At 41.2% G+C, this 15,549-nt stretch overlaps 2 protein-coding genes across 2 annotated transcripts in view; one reads left to right on the forward strand and one right to left on the reverse strand.

Moving 5' to 3' along the window:
• Window positions 1-15,549, reverse strand: part of UBAC2 (UBA domain containing 2) — a 74,033-nt gene that overhangs the window by 47,639 nt on the left and 10,845 nt on the right. The gene's annotated exons all lie outside the window — the stretch shown is intronic.
• GPR18 (G protein-coupled receptor 18) lies at window positions 12,595-13,832 on the forward strand. Its single transcript, XM_033147824.1, has one exon. The coding sequence runs from the start codon at window positions 12,638-12,640 to the stop codon at window positions 13,598-13,600; it is 963 nt and encodes a 320-aa protein (XP_033003715.1). The 5' UTR covers window positions 12,595-12,637; the 3' UTR covers window positions 13,601-13,832.

Consider the following 15,549-nt stretch of genomic DNA (forward strand, 5'->3'; position numbering starts at 1 on the left):
GGCTCGTGGGGCTGCCCCACGAGCCCGTAAAGAAGCACGGACGGGGTGCCAGGCAGCGGGGGAGTGTCACCCCCTCTCATGGAACCCAGGGCGGTCCGCCCCCTACGCCCCGCCCTTCCTACACCACTGCTTATTGCAATTGCATAGCTGTCAACTTTTCCCTTTCCTTGCGAGGAATCCTATTCGGAATAAAGGAATTTCCCTTTAAAAAAGGGAAAAGTTGACAGCTATGCAATTGCCAAATTTTGTGTGCACTTTTTCATTTTGAAAAGCATTTCTTCCAAGACAATGGCAAGAAAATGCATCACCAAGTATTAAATGAAATTTTAAAAAGAAAATGAAGTCAAAGCTTTTCTAAGACATAGAAGCTCCCTTCTTTCCGTGAGCAGCTGTCATGGTTTTACATCTACAGACGAATTCAAGAAACCCTTTCTCTGCACAAAGAAAAGGGGAAATAGTAGTTTTACTGCAAAAAATAGGCAGGATTCACACAAGTGTCTTTCAAAAGAGCCTTGGAGTTAAGAGGAAGTTTGCCTTTATCTTCCTTGATGCTGCTGCTTGGAGTGGCAGACTGGAAAAACAAACAAACGTAAGTGGGCTTGCTCAGATGCTGGGGCTCTGAAAATTGCCCTAGGATGCAACGTGATCTTATTGGTTTTATTCATTTATTTAATAAAATGTATACACTGCTTGATTGTAACAACAACAACAACACACCACAAAGCAGTTTTCAAAAGGATAAAACAAATCAATAAAAAATACAACAAAAGGCTTTGTAAGCCTACAGCTAGGAGTAATTTCATGAATAGTTTCATGGATATCAACAGTTTCAACAGCTATGCCAAAGTCGCACAACAGTTGGCAACCCATAAAGTTGAATGCAGGTCAACAGCTGTGTAGACATTCAACCAAGTGGTTGATAAAAGTTTTGGGGTGTGTTGTCAGCAGTATGCTGATGACGCACAACTCTATTCTCCTTTACATCTGCAGGCATAGCAGTGGATGTGCTGGGCTAGTGTCTTGCCTCGGTAATGGACTGGATGAGAGCCAATAAACTGAAGCTCAATCCAGATAAGACAGAGGCATTGTTAGTGGGTGGTTCCCTAGACCAGATGGATGGGAGACTGCCTGCTCTTGAGGGATTGACGCAACTTCTTAAGAAGCAGGTATGTAGCTTTGGGGTGCTCCTGGATCCACTGCTGTTGCTTGAGGCCCAGGTGGCCTCGGTGGCGTAGAGTGCCTTCTGTCAGCTCCAACTCATGGCCCAGCTACGCCGCTATCTGGACAACAGTAGCTTAACTTCCGTAGCCTATGCTCTGGTAAACTCTAGGTGGCGCTGTGGGTTAAACCACAGAGCCCAGGGCTTGCCGATCAGAAGGTCAGCGGTTCGAATCCCCGCGACAGGGTGAGCTCCTGTTGCTTGGTCCCTGGTCCTGCCAACCTAGCAGTTCAAAAGCACATCAAAGTGCAAGTAGATAAATAGGTACCATTCCGGCGGGAAGGTAAACGGCGTTTCCGTGCACTGCTCTGGTTCGCCAGAAGTGGCTTAGTCATGCTGGCCACATGACCTGGAAGCTGTACACCGGCTCGCTTGGCCAGTAAAGTGAGATGAGCGCCGCAATTGGACCTAATGGTCAGGGGTCTCTTTACCCTTTCCCTTTAGGTGGATTATTGCAATGCTTTATACATGGGGCTGCCTCTGAAGATGGTTCAGAAACTTCAGCTGCTGCAAAATTTGATGGCCAGGTTGTTCACTGGACCAAAACAGTTTGAGCATATAACATGGATCCTGGCCTGACTAAACCGTGTGCCAATTAGTTTCCAAGCCCAATTCAAAGTGCTGGTGCTGACCCTTGCAGTCTTACATAGTTCAAGACCTCAATACTTTAAGGACTGCCTCTTCCCATACAAACTGACCGGACCCTGTGCTTGTCATCTGAGGACCTTCTCTATGTCCCCCATCCCCAACAGGAACCAGATTTTTCTGTGGTGGTTCTCCATCTGTGGAATGCTCTCTCCAGAGAGGCTTGCCTGGCACCTTCATTACATGTCTTCTGGCACCAGGCGAAAACATTCCTATTTATTCAGGCCTTTGGCCATTAAATAATCTATGGCCTGTTAAATGTTGGGAGGGGGGCTGTTATTATGGGTTTTTTTTAAAAAAAAAATTATGCTGTGTATTATTATGCTCTGTATTTTTTTAAAAAAATTATGCTGCGTAAATTATGTTCTTAATGTTGTGCACCACCCTGGGATATTTGGCTAAAGTGTGATATATAAATCAAATAAATAAATAAATAAATATCCTGTATTTACTATCTGTGCAAGGCTGCAAAAACAAAGGGAATTTTCAAGGATCTGACATACCACAATACTCAGGAGTATAGGTTGGATCTGGCTTGGTGGGTCACAAGTTGTGCAGGCTATGTAAAAACAAGTTAGTCCCTAGATACACAGTACAACTTATGGCTGAATAAGGCAAACACAAGCCACCAGCTGTTTATTTGGCATGCCAGGAGGTTGACACTCACACATGACCATGGCAGTTTTTACAATCCTAAGCATGCAGCAAAAACCAATATGTTAATGAAGTTTGTGGGCTGCATTTGGCTTGATGGATCACATATTGTAAAGTCTGATCTCTTATGTCAGAGTTAAGGCAGTCACATATGCCACCAGCAAGTCAAAACTATTCCATGACTGCTCTGGAGCAATAATAGATACTGAACAGTAGAGGGCAATACAGTTACATCAATAACTCTAGTCTTTTGAAGGCAAGGCGAATAAATACAACTAAGATAAAGCATGGGCATACAAAATGATATTTAAGGAAACAGAGTAAGTACAGTAGAATGAATCATTCGGAGTGTTGCTAATATCCAAAGATAACAACAGCACATGAATGCTATACTGGGCTGGGGAAGCCCAGCCAGATGGGCAGGGTATAAACAATAAATTATTATTTATTATTTAATTATTTATTATTATTATTATTATTATTACTACTACTACTACTACTACTACTACTCATGGACCCTCACAAAGATGACCTAGCGTTCTATATAGAATCAACAATTTCACATGGAATTATTAGGGAATTTGCCACATCCACCATAAATACTTTCAGTCTCAAACCAATACTAAGCATTGCCCAAGCACTAACAATGATTCTGCTTCTTAATTTTAAGAAAAGCCCCTAAGGTCTCTTGGCTTTGTAAGTACCGATTCTCATCTTTCTGAAATCTCAGCAGCCTAAAAATGCGTGTATTTGTGTCACTCTGGAGCCAAAGTCCAAACCTCTACACTAGTGCTTAGTGTATTTGGGGATAATTTGGCCTTTGTGTTGTTTCCCCCTCAATTATTATTTCCTCGTCCTCTGAATGTTCCGGAAACCTGAGCTCTGTTGTTGACATGTGTACACATGTGCTCATGTATTTATCCACCTGTGCATGCAAATATTTTTTTAAAAGGTTATCTTGGAAAAGTGCCATAATGAACTTTTACTATAGACAATTTTCTCTCCTCTCCTTCTCACCCACTCTCCAGCAGCCACTACCCAAGGGAGGAGGCCAGCAGCGGCAGCCATGGAGACCCCATGGAGAGGCAATAGGATGCTCTGTTGCAGTCGCCACTGCCGTGTCAGCTGCTCAGGACAAGCACTGGCTTTTCCTCCCTCCTGAGCTCAGCGCTGGCGGCGCAGGTGGAGGAAACTGGGACATTCTGGGATCAAATCAGAAGCCGGTTTGGGTTTTGAAATTCTGGGACTGTCCCTGGGAAATAGGGACATTTGAGAGTATGCCACACATGAGCGCTTGCATGAAAATTCGAAGTTAAGAGTGAGCCCAAAGCACAGGAGAGTCGAGTACAAAAAGTTCACATACCAATTTATCTGCAGGATTTCTAAAATCTGCCTGCCCTTACTTGCTAACCCCCCCCCCCTCCACTCCATAGTCTCTGGTAATAACAGCAATTTCCTGAGCAGCTACAGCCTGGTTCCCAATGGAGTACTGCTTATAAAGCAAATAGGTTATAGCAAATGAGGCATCAGTCACCAGTATGCTGAAAAGTGTACATCATCCTGCTAATAGGTGGTAGAATGCTCCTGAGACAGGGCTGTAGCCCAGTATTTTACATGGAGCAGGTCACAGGTGCAATTCCTGGTATCTCCAGATAGGACTCAGGAAAGACTGCTGCCTCAAATTCTGGAGAGCTGCTGCCATTCAGTGTTGACCATGCTAAGCTAGATAAGCCAATGGCCTAGCAGTCAAGGGTTTTCAACCTTTTTGAGTCCACGGCTCCCCTTGCCTGCAAGGCTGGCAGCCTCTCGCCTTTTTTCAAACACCCTCCCTTGTGGAGTGTTCCCTCAGCCTCCTCTCCTCTCCTTGGGAGTCCTCAGGGCAGCTTCTGCTGCAACAAACAGCTGTGCAAACCTTTGGGAAGCAGAGTTGTGAGAGGACATCAGAGGAGGGAGGGAAGGAAAGAGGGACAGAGGCCAGTTTTGTCTGAGGCACCCCTCGCCATCATTCAAGGCAGATTTCATTTCAGGAAATGTCGTTTCACTATGCTGGGAAAACAGCAACTTATTTTACAGTAATTTACAACTGGGAGTGATTTGTCAGCCTCCCATTTCATACCACTGTTCCATAGCGGACCTAGGGCTTTAAAAGGATTGTCTTCTTTCTCCGCTGGAAAATCCCCCAGAAAACACAGGACCACATCAGGTTCCATCCGTCTCCGAGGGTGGGACATCTGAATGCCACTGCTAATTCTCCCTCATTTTCTCTCAAACAATGCTGTGCTGCCCATGGCATTCTCTTTCCTTCTTTCATATATATGTGCCATGCATTTCATCATATTGTATTAGGTCAACTGAAAGCAAATCTTCATGAGGAGTTTAATGTTGCTATTATGTGATGAAATGTAGTCCTCAATCCTGTTAGTTACAACTTTCATAGTAATCACCAGTAGGCGAATTAGTTATCATTAGGATTTACTAGGAATGAAAGATTTCTCAGGAGACAAATGATCACCTCATTTGTCTCCTGAGAAATCTCAATGTGGGACAAGAAGCTACAGTTAGAACTGGATATGGAACAACTGATTGGTTCAAAATTGGGAAAGGAGTACGACAAGGCTGTATATTGTCTCCCTGCTTATTTAATTTATATGCAGAATTCATCATGCGAAAGGCTGGACTGGATGAATCCCAAACCGGAATTAAGATTGCCAGAAGAAATATCAACAACCTCAGATATGCCGATGACACAACCTTGATGGCAGAAAGTGAGGAGGAATTAAAGAACCTTTTAATGAGGGTGAAAGAGGAGAGTGCAAAATATGGTCTGAAGCTCAACATCAAAAAAAACTAAGATCATGGCCACTGGTCCCATCACCTCCTGGCAAATAGAAGGGGAAGAAATGGAGGCAGTGAGAGATTTTACTTTCTTGGGCTTCATGATCACTGCAGATGGTGACAGCAGTCACGAAATTAAAAGACACCTGCTTCTTGGGAGGAAAGCAATGACAAACCTAGACAGCATCTTAAAAAGCAGAGACATCACCTTGCCGACAAAGGTCCGTATAGTTAAAGCTACCGTTTTCCCAGTAGTAATGTATGGAAGTGAGAGCTGGACCATAAAGAACACTGATCGCCGAAGAATTGATGCTTTTGAATTATGGTGCTGGAGGAGACTCTCGGGAGTCCCATGGACTGCAAAAAGATCAAGCTTATCCATCCTTAAAGAAATCAGCCCTGAGTGCTCACTGGAAGGGCAGATCCTGAAGTTGAGGCTCTAGTACTTTGGCCACCTCATGAGAAGAAAAGACTCCCTGGAAAAGACCCTGATGTTGGGAAAGATGGAGGGCACTAGGAGAAGGGGACAACAGAGGATGAGATGGTTGGACAGTGTTCTCGAGGCAACTGGCATGGGTTTGGCCAAACGGTGGAAGGCAGTGAAAGATAGGCATGCCTGGCATGCTCTGGTCCATGGAGTCATGAAGAGTCGGACACGACTGAACGACTGAACAACAACAACAACAACAGGAATGAAAGGGAAGTGCTAAAAACCTAACCTCTGCATTCACAACGTGCTTTCGATTTTGAAAAGAAGGGTTACAAATGACATGTCCAAGGGGATTTCCACAGGAGCACAGAGTTAAAGCATAATGATTTATCAGAAACTCCCTGCCCTATAAAAATAAATAAAATGTATGCTTATAATATACAGCCATTACAACAATAAATGTGAACATGTTTATTTCTTTAGAGTACTTAAGCCATATGAATGCTTTATGTTTATGCCATGAAAATGAGTAATTTAAGGGTAGGAAAGCAGAAAAATCACACTCTAGCAGACAGGAGGAAATGTTTGGTCAGCTGACATATGTAACAAGAACGAAACGTGCCTTGTTTATACACCTATAGATTATTCACAATGTTTTTTATTGGAGAAAATATATATAACCAATCAGGGAACTAGTTGCATTATTTCATTTCCTGACTGTAAATGAGGGCTTCTATTTTAGTAAACGGAAGTTATTACAAAGACAAGAACTCCAAATCTTTTGCAGATCTGAGAGTACAAAGAAGGCATCTCTAAAAGAGCAACAAAGTGAAAACAGGTAGGAAATGTGATTAATTGTCCATCTCCGTTCGTGCTATCAACCATTTAAAAATATCTACATATACAAATATATAGATTCTAAAGCAGCAAAATAAAATTGAATGCCACCACTGTTAATAGCTTTTAACACTAATACTTCAGTATTGTAATGTGATTTTTTTAACTTTCTGAACTACCGGTACATGCAATTTTTCAAAATCCCTGCTGTTTTTATCAAATAACTAGAATGAAAGACTGACAACATAAAGACCATCTCTATAACAAAGGGGGAACTGTTTCCACATTTATGAAATAATGAATATGCTATACATACAATACCCTCAGTTAATTTAAATTCAGAGACATTCAGATATACAAAGAGTTGCTGAAAATGAGCAACTTTTTCAAAAATGAGTTTTTCCTGTAGAATTAAACAAACAAAAGGATAAACCAAAGCAAACTCAGGATATATACATGCCATATTTATGATCCAAAGACCTACCTTAGGCACACCTAAGGCACTGCACACACTCTGTAGGGTTTCTGCTTTCTTATTGCTGGACAGATTTCCATGTAATGCTGCAATCTGCCTTTGAAAGTCCCCTCTGCTCCAAACATTACCAGCCACATTTCACAGGAGCAAGCTACTTTTAAAAAAATACAAGCCTTACACATCCTGTTGCAAGGTTCTTTAGATCCAAACCCATGTTGTGTTGTGTTATGTTGTATTAGAACAGAATTGTTACTAAAAGTACTTATACCAGCCTAATTTTAAACTGCTAAACATTAATGTTGTGACCATTTTCACATTATCTTTAAGGTTAGGTTTATTAATAAGCAAATTAAAATAAGCCGCTAGGAAAGAGGTTTTTTTGATGGACCTGATTATTCAGTTATAGCAGCTAAATGTTTTTACCACTAAACATAGCAAATGGGTTCAAATTCTGAGGTCCTCTGTGCCCCAAAATACAATTCTAAATGTGCAGCCCTTTCGGGTTTGTTTGTTTTTTAAGTCACTTGCCTGGTAGCCCTTGTAAACAAGATCTGCCTGATGAGAAATCCATGTTTTTTTGTCATTCAGTCAAACAGTGTGCCAAAAACTACCCCATGTACCTCCGATCAAGTAGATCACTAAAAATTTTAAATTTGCCCAACAGCTGCCCTTTCCATACATCTTCCTTACATTTTCTTGACTTCATGCACCAAAATGGTGACAAATGAACCAGCCAAGAATAAACCTTGGCTACAATTCTGTTGGTGAACCACAAGCTTGGGCTTGGATGATACTCAAAGCCAAACCTCAGCTTGGCTCAGTGTGGGATGGGAACAAAAGGAACCAAGGAAGAGCAAAGCAGCTGTGAGCACTTTTCTGGGAGCCAACACATTCACACAGCCCAGTAAGCCATGGTTTGGCTTACTGTGCGTTGTGAATCTGGCCAGACTGTGCTATATGATCTATCTAAAATTCCAGAGGTATGGTACACATACAAAGGTAAAGTACCGAGAGATAAGCAGCAGTAGTTCATGGCTGGCAAAGTCTTCTCTTACTAAAGTGAACAGGTTTAGCCATAGTTCAGTGGAAGAGCACACGCTCTGGTTCCCGAATGCCTTCAACATTCCAGATTCAATGGTCTGACTCCCATGGATGGCGAACCTGTGGCTCTCTACATTTTATTGGGCGACCAATGGTCAGGGATGATGGAACCTGTAGTCCAACAATGCCTTGAGGGCCACAGTTTAGCAACTCCTTCGTTAAATTTAAGTTTTATACTGAAAAACAAGGATGTGGTCTCCTCCAACATGAAAGCAATGTTTCTGAGGTTGGAAGTCAGTGTTGCTTTCTAACTACATCTGGGCTAAGCAATCAGTTCTGAGCATGTACTTGTAACATGTTGTGGTAACAAATATATTCCAAATTTCATTTTGGCAAACTAGTTTTTTTTTGTTAGGCGTGTTTTTTCTTTCATTTCTAACACACTCAGTATTTAAGCCTTTCTTCCTATTCATATAAATAACTAGATGTCGAAATGTTGTATCATTTCCCAGCTTGCTTTTATTCTCGCAAATTTACAACACCATCGTGAAAAAATTCATTCAGAAGTTCATTGGTGTTCAATAGGGCTTGTTTCAAGTTAAGTGCATAGAAGACTCCAACCCTAAATTACCAAAACCACTTCTGTTGTTTAGTCTACACTAAGGCTCATAGGCTAAGAGGAACTAGAAAGCCTTAACGCACACCTGCAAACTTTAGTTTGCTTTCATTTCCAAGGTCCTATTGATCTAGGAGACCTAAATAATCCAGTGGACAATGGCAAGATAAATTGGTTATCATGTGTCCTAATCTACACATGCCACTGATTACAGATGCACAGGAGAAACATGTGTTTGGGTCTTTAACCAAGGATTTTGGTGTACTAGGGTAAACTAGGTCTCTTGATGATGGGTCTTAGGGATGAAATATTAGTCATGTAAGGGGGAAAGGGGCTATGGATCAAGAGGTTCTCTGGAACTTGGAGAAAACAATGCCCTTCCAGGCCCCTTGAGCCTTGCATGTTTGGGGTGAAGACTTGGGGGAGGAACATGAGGCTGTGGATTCTCTTGGAACCCTGACTAAAATCAAGTATAAATTATAAAGATGGAGGTGGGAGGATCAGAACCTGACTATATTCCTGAAGAACCAAGCACATTTTCCCATCTGGATCCCCTCTTAAGGGTTTGGTCATATGAAAGAGGGGTTTTCCTACACTGAAGAATGGGAAGTGTATCTAAAACAGTCATGGGTAGTTAGTCTGTGGGGTGCAAACAGTATTCTGTTAGCATAAATTGGGTGACGGTCTCTAACCTAGATGGCTACTGATGTGTTTACCAGTGCCTGCCATAATGCTTCTCGCATAGAGCTTTTCCTAGGCAGGCCTCTAAAACCAATCAAGAGGTGTTCTGTAATGGTTTGATCGCTGTAGGAACCAGGCTGGCAGGAAGACACTTGCATATTCCGGAGGTCTCACACACTTCTTTGCATAACTAGTGAGAGTCATTCCAGTTGCTAAAGAATAATTTTATCCTCGCTCTCTTAGCCAAAGCTAAGTTTAGTTTCTCAAACAAAAATTGAGATTTCTAAAGTCATAGTGCGGATGAACATTCAAAATGGTGGTGGGACCTCAGTAACAAATTTGGATCTAGAATCCATGTTAGATATGATGTGTTAACACTGATTAGCTATTTTCCCTGCTTTCTGATCTAAGTTGAAGATCCCATCCAAACTGCACTAAACAAAGAATAATAAGCTTCTTGATAGTAATATGTGGTCTCCATGTCAGCTACTCATGGTGGCTTAAGCCAACATTGTTGCAACAGCCTCATGTATGTGATGCTAAGCTAGCTGACTGGTGGTCTAAATTCCATTATAGCAAGCCTGTAAATAATCAATTGCTCATTCACCTGTGATGAGTAAGAATCTCCTCCAGCATACCAGGCAGGAAGCTTAACAAAATGTCACCTTTTAAAGGGCAGCACAAGTTACTTTCATAGGTGGGGGGAGGGTAGGAACATTAGTAAAAGCTGAGTAGGTTAGTAGACATATTTGCAAGACTGCATTGCAGCAAGCTTCTGCAAAATATCTAGTGGTTAGTACTCCATTGCCATAACTAACTTTGTGGTAGCTAAAGGCTCCTTAAGAGAGTAGGTTGGGGCATGCAATTATGTCCCCAACCCATCTTATCTCTCTGTCCTATGTAATGCTTTTGCAAATAGCTGCTGTGCTTCATTTGGACTTTCTGGAACCACAGATTTCATTGCTAACAATGATCAGCTACTGCAGTAGTAGCAAACACTGCAATCTTTGCAAGAAATGAGCAAGTGTCAAAACCAGTGGCACCTGCCACTTGTGCACATTAAAAAAACACACAGCAGAGGCAGCTCAAAAGCACAGCAGCTCAGAAGACGAAGTGAGACCAAAGGTTTTCTCATTCAGCCACAAAAACCGGGAGGGTGTGGGGAGCTGCAAAGCAGCAGGCACTGGCAACCCACCCAAGAGAGTGAAAGAAAGTAAAAAGACTCTCTTTTACCATGTTCAGAACTTCCTCTTTCAAATTATCTGCTGCCAAAAGACTGCAGAGTTTTTCAGTCTACTTCCCTCTACTTTCACATCATCTTGTTTCAGATATGAGCATACTGGAGGAGGAGGGAGATATGGTCACTCTTTGACCTGAGTAATGGTGCCTAAATACATTGTTCAGACTTTGCCACTTACAGCAAATAAAATGAGTTTTCATTAACACATTGTGTATGAGAAAATCCATTGAATATTCAGGAAATATTTTTGTCTGTTGATAATTCTGCAATATTAGTAAATACCAAACAATTGCTCTTGCGCAACAACCTGCTCTTTATGGCAACAACAAATTTGATAATTTGTGAAATGATCAGCATTTCTCTATAACGAGGGTGGGTGATCATGGACTATTGATGAACCCTTAGCCAGTTTCTAGTGAACCACCTGTTGGTGCCTAGAATTTTTGCAAAAAATAATAATAAAATGTTAAGACTAGGCCTGCCTTGGTCTAATTCAAGTCAATGCATACTTAAGTTCTTAATCAAGAAAGCATGCTTAGACTCACCATAGGACTCACTATGTCAGAGCCAATACAGAAACCATGAAAATGCATTCCTGCTTTGTAGATTTCAGCAGGCACTGGGAGATTCTAGTAAGATTCAAGCAAAGTCTACAAAACTGAAGTCAGTCCACCTTCCTCTACAACAGGGGTCAGCAAACTTTTTCAGCAGGAGGCCGGTCCACTGTCCCTCAGACCTTGTGGGGGGACGGACTATTTTTTTTGGGGGGTGAACAAATTCCTATGCCCCACAAATAACCCAGAGATGCATTTTAAATAAAAGGACACATTCTACTCATGTAAAAACACAATGATTCCCGGACTGTCCACGGGCCAGATTTAGAAGGCGATTGGGCTGGGTCCGGCCCCGGGCCTTCGTTTGCCTACCCATGCTCTACAATATAGTTATTATAAAGTTGCTTCTCTAAAAACTTGTTTCTGTTTTTTTTTCCTAAACAATATTCATTGGCATGATTTGCACCTCACTTTAAACTATGGTTTAAATGTGGACACACAGCTGATGCACATGGCTAAAACTGCAGATGCTTCACTCCTCTCCTACTCCTGTTGCACTACCAGGAATGAAGTCATGATCTGCCTTTTTCAGCATGTTCTGGTCTCACTGATCTCTAGGTAAAAGCAAAACCCCGAAGAAAATTTTCTGTTTACATAAAATGCGCAAAAGGATGGTTAGATAAATAATTGTTCTCCACTGGGCTCCCTTGTAGAGGCTCAACATAGTAAGTTCATGTTTATTTTTTCAGAGATATATATGTTTAGTTCTCTAAATCACCTTTATAACTATAAAAAAAGAATGAGCTACATTCTGATCTAAAATTATGTGCTAATTCTTCAGGCTAACAATCATGACTTTCTGCACGAACCTTTCACAGAGCAGAGGGGAGAAAATACATTTTAATTATTTAAAATAAAAGCAGTTAAGCTAGAGTTGCTGAATGGAGGTAGAAACTTGCTACAGACCACGTTCCTTCTCTCAAGCCTTCTGCATTGCAGGGGGTTGGACTCGATGACCCTCAGGATCCCTTCCAACCCTACAGTTCTATGAAGAACTGCTTTGCTGTGGCTGACTTCTGTGCCCCGCTCCACCCACCTGCCCATTTTGCATTAGCATCAGCATTTTACAGAACTTCAGGGGGTCATTTGTAACTTATAAAGATCTCATGGGTCTATAAACTAAGCTAGCACATTAGAAGTTATGTTCAGCCGAAGTTTAACATGCAGCATTTTAAGAGAAACCACTTTCTCCCCAGTGAAATGCAAGCATGGGATTGCCCAGTTCTAAATGCATCTTCCCCATTGCAAACTAACCTGACTGATTGTGCGACTTAATTTATCATTGATCTGTTTTGGTTTTTAGGTGTCATGTTGTAAGATTTGAATAACTACAATCAAAATCTAATTGCAATGTCTGGAAGCGATCATCCTGAAGAGTACAGAATTTCATCGCTTGTCTTCTACAGCTTTATTTTCGCAATTGGCTTATTTGTTAACGTCACAGCTCTCTGGGTCTTCAGCTGTACCACCAAGAAGAGAACAACTATAACTATCTACATGGTGAACGTTGCATTGCTTGACTTGCTTTTTATATTTTCCTTGCCTTTTCGGATGATTTACTATAGCAAACGGTCTTGGTTCTTTGGAGATGTCTTCTGCCGGGTTCTTAGTGCATTTACAATTTTTTACCCCAGCATCGCTCTATGGCTGCTAGCTTTTATAAGCGTGGATAGATATATGGCTGTTGTGCAGCCCAAACATGCTAAGGAACTCAAGAACACAACCAAAGCTCTGATAGCCTGCATAGGCCTTTGGATAACGACTCTAGCGACATCTTCTCCACTGTTATTCTTAGATTCTGATCCAGACAGAACTTCAAACTTCACCACTTGCATTAAGATGATGGATATTATCTACCTAAAGGAAGTCAATGTATTAAATTTTTCTCGACTGATTCTTTTCTTCTTGATCCCTCTATTTATCATGATTGGTTGTTACCTAGTCATCATTCACAGTCTCATTCGTGGAAGAACTTCCAAGCTGAAACCAAAGGCTAAAGAGAGGTCCATCAGAATTATTGTGACACTGATTATCCAAGTGCTTGTGTGTTTTGTGCCTTTTCACATTTGTTTTGCATTTCTGCTGCTCCAGCATGGACCTGTAAGTTACAACCCATGGGGAGCGTTTACCACCTTTCTCATGAATCTCAGCACGTGTCTAGACGTAATTTTGTACTATCTTGTTTCTAAACAATTTCAGGCCCGAGTGATCAGTGTCATGCTTTATCGCAATTACCTTCGAAGCGTACGAAGGAAAAGTATACGATCTGGAAGCATGAGATCATTAAGTAATATCAACAGTGAGATGATATAAAAAAAACTGTCAATAAATACTTGAATAATATTCAACAGAGCACAAGACAGTATAGCAAAACTTAACAAATGGAAAATGGCAAAGAAAGAAATAACTATTATTCCTCTCTCAAACAGTTTCTACTCTGAAAAAAAAGAGGTTAGCCTATTTTGACATGCATTGAGACTCCTGCTTATTTAATAAATTCCACTTTATACCTATTGTCCCCTTATAATTTTCTTATGTTTGCTGCTTGGGTATAAAGATTATGTTACCTTTCTGGAATTACAAAATTGGAAACTTGATTGAAAATTTCAGTGTTTATAGGATTGCCACACACGTGCAAGAGGGGGGAGGCATGGAAAGGGGGAAACTGTAGAATTCCTTATTTTGAAATAAAAGCCTGTAGAATTCTGTATTTCAAAATCAAGTTTTCACCTGCAATAAACATTTAAGTAATAACAACTGATACTGCCTAATCTGTTATTTGCGCCTGCCAAAATAAGAGCAAGAAGCAAAGACTTCCACACAAGCATAGAAGCCAGCACTGTGCCCCTGGCTGTAACAAAGTTTGTAATGCTGAAGGCTTAATTCTTGCAATGCATTGAGAAGAACCTTAAATAGCTCAGGACCGCAACACTTAAAGTTCCACCTCTCCCCATATGAATCAACTTGGACCTGCGATCAATATCTGAGGCCCTTCTGTGTGTGCCTCCTTCATGATAGGTCCAGAGGGTGGTAACATGAGAACGGGCCTTTTCTGCAGTGGCTCCCCATTTGTGGAATGCTCTCCCCAGGGAGGCTTGCCTGGTGCCTTCATTATACACCTTTAGGTTCCTGGTGAAAACGTTTCTTTCCAACCAGGCCTTTGACTGATTCACATTCTATGTCCTTTTAAATTTGTTTGTTTGAATTGTTTTGTTTGTGTTTTCATTGTGTATTTTGTGTTTTATTTTGTATTTGCATGCTGTGAACTGCCCTGAGATCTTCAGATGAAGGGCGGTATACAAATTTATTTAACAACAACAACCTTGGACAAAAAGCATTTTGTTTCTGCAGCGGTTCTGATATGAATACTGACTACAGCAGCTGCCTCTCCTGCAAAAGGAAGGTAAACAAAGGGAAAATTGATGGAGCACAAGGAATAGTAAGGAGGCAGAGCTGGGGAAAGGGTATAGAAGAGGCAGGGTGGAACCCTCCCAAACGAAAACGAAAACAGTCCAGCCTGGCAAATTGAAGGGCCTTTTGCTAATTATAAAAATAACAACAAAGTATAGTAACATGATCGTATCTGAATTTAAAATACCAATATTTACGGTAAACCTGAAAGGAACTTTTAAGTACCATAACAAATCTTTGAGGCTTTCTATAGCTTTCTGTTAGTGCAATGTAATAGCCTTTACTTCCAAATCTGGTATATGTCTTATCAGCTTATGATCAAAAAGGAAGATTTCGCTGCTACTACTACATAAAACGCGTCAGTGCTCTCTTTGAACCTACTGCATTTTACAGCTCATTGGCATATTCTTTTTACAAGGGTTCTGCTGTTTTACATTGCTGATGCAGCACATAACAACCCCCCCCCCCCAGTTGTAGCCTTCTGAGAAATAGAAATAGAAAAATTCAGTATACTGTCAAACCTCGGAACTCGAACGGCTCCATTCTCAAACGTTTTGGCTCTTGGACGCCAAAAACCTGGAAGTAAGTGCTCCGGTTTTCAAAGGTTACTCAGAAGTCTAACGGCTTCCAAGGCACGTTTTTCTTTTCCATTGACTTTGCAGCCAGCCTATTGATCCTCGGTTTTTAAATGTTTCGGAAGCCGAACAGTCTTTTGGAATGGATTGCATTCGAAAACCGAGGTTCCACTGTACTTAATATGTGTAGTTTATACCCCCAGCTGTTTTTGAATTGAATAAAAGTACTTACAAACTTACAGAAAACAAGGCACATGCTATCAATTTTATGTGTCT

The sequence above is a fragment of the Lacerta agilis genome, chromosome 4 (genome assembly GCF_009819535.1).
Source record: "Lacerta agilis isolate rLacAgi1 chromosome 4, rLacAgi1.pri, whole genome shotgun sequence".
NCBI lineage: Eukaryota > Metazoa > Chordata > Lepidosauria > Squamata > Lacertidae > Lacerta > Lacerta agilis.